General features: G+C 55.5%; 1 protein-coding gene across 3 annotated transcripts; it reads left to right on the forward strand.

Moving 5' to 3' along the window:
- Positions 1 to 3,007: 3,007 nt before the first annotated feature.
- LOC125519748 (FT-interacting protein 1) lies at positions 3,008 to 6,444 on the forward strand. 3 transcript variants are annotated; one of them, XM_048684497.1, is made up of 2 exons: positions 3,008 to 3,083; positions 3,708 to 6,444. In XM_048684497.1, the coding sequence occupies exon 2, from the start codon at positions 3,762 to 3,764 to the stop codon at positions 6,201 to 6,203; it is 2,442 nt and encodes an 813-aa protein (XP_048540454.1). In that variant the 5' UTR covers positions 3,008 to 3,083; positions 3,708 to 3,761; the 3' UTR covers positions 6,204 to 6,444. The 3 variants fall into 3 exon arrangements, with proteins under 3 accessions (XP_048540454.1, XP_048540453.1, XP_048540452.1); XM_048684496.1 differs by lacking the exon at positions 3,008 to 3,083 and adding an exon at positions 3,090 to 3,582 and having other exon boundaries at positions 3,704 to 6,444; XM_048684495.1 differs by lacking the exon at positions 3,008 to 3,083 and adding an exon at positions 3,090 to 3,582.
- Positions 6,445 to 7,276: the final 832 nt, after the last annotated feature.

The following is a 7,276-nucleotide window of genomic DNA, read 5'->3' on the forward strand; positions in this document are numbered from 1 at the left end:
AGTGGATCCGAGTGGAGTCTTCTAGACCTGAATACATCCACATCGGGTGGTCTCGGGCTTGGAGGGGCTGGATGCACCGCTGAAGGAAGACCTCCAAGAGATCCATACCAGTGACCCCGTCACGAATGACTGGACCACTCGGTTGACCAACACCTTCACGTGCGCCTTCTCCTCTGGGAGCACCTTCAAAGGGGAGGGTTTTTCCACTCGGTCCATGGTAAAGGGAGGGAGGCTAGTCGATTGCCCTGGCGTCGACTGGTCTTTGCAGTAGAACCAGGTCGACTGCCATCCGCGAACTGAATCGGGAAGAATCATGGCCGGAAAGGAGCTTTTTCCCCTCGTCTGGATGCCAAGACCCCCACACATCTGGATCACTTGGGTCCTCTCGTCACTCGGATTAGCCTTTTTCACTGTCTGGGAGCGACAAGTGAAAATATGCTTGAAAAGACCCCAGTGAGGTCGACAACCCAAGAAGTTCTCACACAACGAAATGAACGCGGTAAGATAAACGATTGAGTTGGGGGTAAAATGGTGGAGTTGAGCCCCAAAGAAGTTCAGAAACCCTCGGAAGAAAGGATGAGGAGGCAAGGAAAACCCACGGTCGGCGTGGGTGGCAAGAAGAACGCGCTCACCCTCCCGGGGTTGCGGCTCGGATTCCTTCCCCGGAAGCCGCGCCGAGTCGTAGGGGATCAGCCCTCCCTCGGCCAGGTCGTCGAGGTCTTCTTGGGAGATCCTTAAGTGGATCCAGTCGCCCTGGATCCAACCCTTCGGCAGGCCAGTCCGCGAGGAAGATCCGCCCCGGCTCGTCGCCTTCCCCTTTGACCTCGCCGTCGCCTTCTTTGCCCGCTCCAGAGCCGCTGTCTTCTCCTTCACCATTGTCGCCGACGAGACGCGTGTGGCGCGGTGGCGCTGGAGCGAGAGCGAGCGCAGAGAAGAGGCGTGAGGAGGAGAAGAGATAATGGGGCGCACTGTTCGGGAGACTCCGGTCCAACGCCTTATATGAGGCCGCTTCCGAGTGGCTGACAGGTAGGCCCAGATGGCTCTGTCAAATCCCGTAACGACCGCACGAGCGATACGTGGTGAAAAAGGTGGCGCGGGGATCGAGGCGGCTCCGCTCTATCTCGTCCGATTACTGCGGCCTCCCCGTCCCGCGCGCTTTCCAAAATTCAGATCCCACTAAATCCGCGGGCAGCAAATAACTTGTCAGACCAAAGATCTCCTCCGCACTGTCACTCGGAGCCTTATAAGTAAAGAAACTCACTCGGCGAAGAATTAAGAATGGATCAAGGCGACTGAAAAGGGAGTTGCTGTCATCACTAAGGACCGTTGATCCGAAACAAGATATGCTCACGGCATAGAAAACGAGTCGGAGAAGTCCTCAACTCCTTCCCCACTCAAACCTCGATCCATTCGGGGGCTAATGATGAAGCTATGTACCTAGGGTAGGGTCACGGACCTGTCCTAACTGCCCTACCCAAGGACACCTCTAGAATAAATCACCTTTCAATCGACTTGGAGGTGTTCCACTCGACAGACTGGAAGACATTCGACCAAGAAGCAATTACTCGACCAAGATCCAACCACTCGACGGCCAGGAGACCTAAAGTCACTCCGCACGCTAACGGTCGGTCATTAAGTAGCTTTTATGGTCATCATAGCACTTTATTACTAGCGTTATCAGTAACGCCCTACCTTAATGTACATTGAACCCTTCGTAACGTGGGCTGGCCGGGGTCCTGGCGCACTCTATATAAGCCACCCCCCTCCTCCGAGACAAGGGTTCGCACCTCTGTAACTCATACTCACATAATCCAGTCGACCGCCTTCGGGCTTCGAGACGTAGGGCTATTACTTCTTCCGAGAAGGGTTTGAACTCGTAAACCTTGCGTCCTTACAACTTCTCCATAGCTAAGATCTCGCTTCTCCATACTTACCCCCCTACATTACTGTCAGACTTAGAACCACGACAGTAGTCACTTGTTGAAATCTCTGAAAAGACAAGAAGTATAATTTAAACTCTCTTCCTTCCTTAATGAAAACCACATGTAACTTTGGGTTGCTTGTTCCAAAAAAAATCTCGTTGACGATTTATTAATTTATTTTGTGGGGAAATGAGAGTTTTATTCCGTACTAATAGGATTACAATCAAGTGACGATAGGTCCTCGATACACCGAGGTCCCGTACGTAACCATACAACGGTAGCTAATTTTGTACGGCTATAATTTGTCAACTTATCTTACATCCTATTCTGAACACGTTGTAGCTGCTGAGGAACAAAGCCCAGTTTTCATTAATGCTTTTATCTTGGCAACAAGATACCGATGAGTCAGATTGGACCAAGACCGGAATATCTGAGTGTTGGATGGCTGATGATTAACTAGGCAATTTTCAGTGTAATAAGATCAGGGAAGGGTACGTGCAACCATGAAATCATCCTCCCGTAATTAATGTGCTGGTTACAAGAGTTGGGATCCGTTTCCTGTTTCTCTCCGTTTTCAGACATGCCGCAAGTGGAGGCGAGATGAGAATCATATTCCCTGCCATCGTTTCCCACACACCTACCACTTGCCAGTTGCTAGTATCACCCCGGCCGGCATGGAATAAAGGCAACTTCCGTCCGCTTCCTTGCTAATTAAGCTTACACGATACACACACCCCATGCACGTACCCACGTACGTACTTGACCATTTTTCTCCCCTCCAGCTAGTGCACAGTGAGCACCGAATTCCTCCACCCCCTTGACCTCCGATGCAACCAGTGCACCAGGCAGTGCACTCTCCTCTCTCCATGAGTGAGACAGGCACGGCACCGTGAAGCCGGAAATTTACCCTCTCCCCTGCACGTATACTCGCTGTACAAAAGTTGGTTCCCAGGAGCCAAAGCTGAAGATCGATCAAACCGCATAAACAAAGCCCATCCCACAGACCAAAGAATCGATTCGATTCCCCGTGTGGAGACGACATCTTTACTTAGCGCGCTCATACCACTTTTAATCACCTTTCCCTCCGATCACATCCCTCGTTCGATCCCCGCTAATTTCCCGTGGCTGGCTCGCCTCTCAGCTCAAAGGAACCCTAGAAAGGTTGGCTAGCTTCTCCCTCAAACTTCTTTGGAGCCCTCATGGCTCACACAAAGGCGAATTAAGCTGTCCATGTAGTATGTAGTGTACACACACACATACTGACAGACCAAGGTTGGGCTAGCTTAGCTGTGTGCAGATCGCGACCTCGTGTATACCTTCCTTCTCGCCGGGGTCTCCGCCGGCCGTCGCTTTGCTTGCCGGCAAGGCTTCCCGGATCCCCTCTCGCTCCCAGCTACATTTGGCCTCACCGAAAGCTGCTTTGCTACTGCTAGCCTGCGCGTGACAAGGCTTCTGTGTTTGGCTTCGTGCATGTGTTCGACAGGCTAGAGTGGCGTTCTAGCGCAAGCTTCTTCTTGGTGGTACTAGTTTCTTGCTGCCGCATATATGCCTGGCTCGCGCGTCACCTGCCATTTACGCTTGCTAGATGAGGGCCTGATAGACCAGAGCGTGAGTGCTGCGAATCTCTTTGGAAGTTGATCCGTTCGCCTTGAAAGATTGAGTGAGTGGGTCGAAATTAAGATGATCAATGGTGAAATAGTGTTTGTAGTTTGTTTGATGGTGTGTTTATTCGAGGGATCTGACATGTCTATGCCTCCTGTCTCTGTTTTGTTGGGATGGAGATAGGAAGATCGAACCTGAGACGTGGTGCTTGATCGAGGCGAGGTGAGGTGATCGGCAATGGGCAGCAACCATGAGGCGCACCACGAGGACTTCCAGCTCAAGGACACGAACCCGCTGCTGGGCGAGCAATGGCCCAAGGGCGCGGCGGGGCCGGCGCGGCCCGCCGTGGGCGGCGGCATCGCGGGGTGGCTGGGCATGGACAAGCCGTCCAGCACGTACGACCTGGTGGAGCAGATGTTCTTCCTCTACGTGCGCGTGGTGAAGGCCAAGGACCTGCCCCCCAACCCCATCACCGGCGCGCCCATGGACCCCTACGTGGAGGTGAAGCTGGGCAACTACAAGGGCACCACCAAGCACCGCACCAACCCAGAGTGGGACCAGGTCTTCGCCTTCTCCAAGTCCCGCGTCCAGTCCAACGCCCTCGAGGTCTACCTCAAGGACCGCGACATGCTCGGCCGCGACGACTACGTCGGCCGCGTCCTCTTCGACCTCGCCGAGGTGCCCACCCGCGTGCCGCCCGACAGCCCGCTCGCCCCGCAGTGGTACCGCCTCGAGCAGCGCCGCGGCGGCGACGCCGGCTACAAGGTGCGCGGGGAGCTCATGCTCGCCGTCTGGATCGGCACCCAGGCCGACGAGGCCTTCCCCGAGGCCTGGCACTCGGACGCCGCCACCGTGCGCGGCGAGGGCGTCGCCAGCGTCCGCTCCAAGGCCTACGTCTCGCCCAAGCTCTGGTACCTCCGCGTCAACGTCATCGAGGCGCAGGACGTGCAGCCGCAGTCCCGCGGCCGCGCTCCCGAGGTCTTCGTCAAGGCGCAGGTCGGCAACCAGATCCTCAAGACCTCCGTCGTGCCCGCCGCCACGCTCAACCCGCGCTGGAACGAGGACCTGCTCTTCGTCGTCGCCGAGCCGTTCGAGGAGCAGCTGGTGATGACGGTCGAGGACCGGGTGTCGCCGCGCAAGGACGACCTCCTCGGCCGCGTCCAGCTCCCGCTCACGCTCTTCGAGAAGCGCCTCGACCACCGCCCGTTCGTGCAGTCCCGGTGGTTCGACCTCGAGAAGTTTGGCATCGGGGGCGCCATCGAGGGCGAGACACGGCGGGAGCTCCGCTTCGCCAGCCGCGTCCACGTCCGAGCCTGCCTCGAGGGCGCGTACCACGTCATGGACGAGTCCACCATGTACATCAGCGACACCCGCCCCACGGCGCGGCAGCTCTGGAAGCCGCCCGTCGGCGTGCTCGAGGTCGGCATCCTCAGCGCCATCGGCCTGCAGCCGATGAAAAAACTGGAAGGCCGGGGAAGCACCGACGCCTACTGCGTCGCCAAGTATGGGCAGAAGTGGGTGCGCACGCGCACCATGATCGGCACCTTCAGCCCGACGTGGAACGAGCAGTACACGTGGGAGGTGTTCGACCCCAGCACCGTCATCACCATCGGCGTCTTCGACAACTGCCACCTCGGCGGCGGCAACGGAAACAACGGCGGAGGAGGTGCAGGAGGAGGAGGAGGGCCTCCGGCGAGGGACGCACGCATCGGCAAGATCCGCATCCGCCTGTCCACGCTGGAAACCGACCGTGTGTACACGCACGCGTACCCGCTGATCCTGCTGACGCCGTCGGGGGTGAAGAAGATGGGCGAGCTCCGGCTGGCCGTGCGCTTCACCTGCCTCTCCATGATGAACATGGTGCACCTCTACACGCAGCCGCTGCTCCCCAAGATGCACTACCTGCACCCCTTCACGGTCACGCAGCTCGACGCGCTCCGCTACCAGGCCATGGGCATCGTGGCGGCGCGGCTGGGCCGCGCGGAGCCGCCGCTGCGGCGGGAGGTGGTGGAGTACATGCTGGACGTGGAGTCCCACATGTGGAGCATGCGCCGGAGCAAGGCCAACTTCTTCCGCGCCGTCTCGCTCTTCTCCGGCGCCGCCGCCGCCGCGCGCTGGTTCGCCGATGTCTGCCACTGGAAGAATGTGGCCACCACCGCGCTCGTCCACGTCCTCCTCCTCATCCTCATCTGCTACCCGGAGCTCATCCTCCCCACCGTCTTCCTCTACATGTTCATGATCGGGCTCTGGAACTACCGCCGCCGCCCGCGCCACCCTCCCCACATGGACACCAAGATGTCCTGGGCCGAGGCCGTGCACCCGGACGAGCTCGACGAGGAGTTCGACACCTTCCCGACGTCCAGGCAGCAGGACGTCGTCTACATGCGCTACGACCGGCTGCGCAGCGTCGCCGGCAGGATACAGACCGTCGTCGGCGACATGGCCACGCAGGGGGAGCGGCTGCAGTCGCTGCTCAGCTGGCGCGACCCCAGGGCGTCCTGCCTCTTCGTCTTCTTCTGCCTCATCGCCGCGGTCGTGCTCTACGTCACGCCGTTCCGGGTCGTCGCGCTCGTCGCCGGGCTCTTCCTGCTCCGGCACCCGCGGTTCCGAACCAAGCTGCCCGCCGTGCCAAGCAACTTCTTCCGGCGACTGCCGTCGCGGGCGGATAGCATGCTCTGAACTACTATGAGTGACCTACTTACTATATATGGCTTGTTCTTCGATCGGGTTTTTGATTTTCTTTTTCCAAGCCAAAAAAGACTCTGATTCGTCTTCATATGAGAGTGTTTGTTAATTAAATGCTGAGTTTGGACACTGTGGGTTTGAGAGCACCCCGCGTGTAACTATGTTTGTCTCAAGAAGAATGACAATAATTGCATGCTTGAAGCTCTAGGAATAAAAATGTTTTTTATCAACACAATATATGGACGGAATTGCTATTATGGCCCTTTTTGGTTCATAAGTCCTAGGATTTTTTTAGAGGGTGTTTGTTTACAGGGACTTATTGGTCTACAGACTTAAATAAGTCTCTAAACCAAACAGGAGAGACTTATAGGGACTTAAAGTGGGCATTTGGGACTTATAAAATACGACTCTCAAGGAGGGACTTATAGGGACTTATAGTTGTAATATGGTCTTATAGAGACTTATAAGTCCCGGGAACCAAACAGGTAGGGACTTTTTAGGGACTTGAGACTTATAGGTTGGGACTAAAAAAAGTCCTAGGACTTATGAACCAAACAGGGCCTTAGTCCAAACTTATAAGTCCCAAGTCTCTAAAAAGTCCCTACATGTTTGGTTCCTGGGACTTATAAGTTTTTATAAGACCATATTACAACTATAAGTCTCTATAAGTCCCTCCTTAAGAGTCTTATTTCATAAGTCCCAAATGCCCACTTTAAGTCCCTATAAGTCCCTTCTGTTTGGTTTACATGAGACTTATAGAAACTTTTTTAATCCCTAAACCAATAAGTCCCTGAAAACAAACACCCTCTATATTTAAGGACATCTCATCCTTTTTTTTTGAGGTTTTAAGCACATCTCTTCTAAGTTGTTGGCCATTGGATATGGATGTTGTAAGTTCCGTGCAAAAATCCATATATGGACTTGCGTGCCTCGTTTTGTTGACCCGCCTTTTCTTTTTCCTTTTTGTCAGCTTGACTCGTAGATGCGTGAGGGGGCACGGCCGGGCACCCCTATTCCTCGCCTTCAGCGAGTGTAACTCTCGAAGCTGAAGGGGACGAGCAATAAGG

This window comes from Triticum urartu, chromosome 7 (genome assembly GCF_003073215.2).
Source record: "Triticum urartu cultivar G1812 chromosome 7, Tu2.1, whole genome shotgun sequence".
Classification (NCBI taxonomy): domain Eukaryota; kingdom Viridiplantae; phylum Streptophyta; class Magnoliopsida; order Poales; family Poaceae; genus Triticum; species Triticum urartu.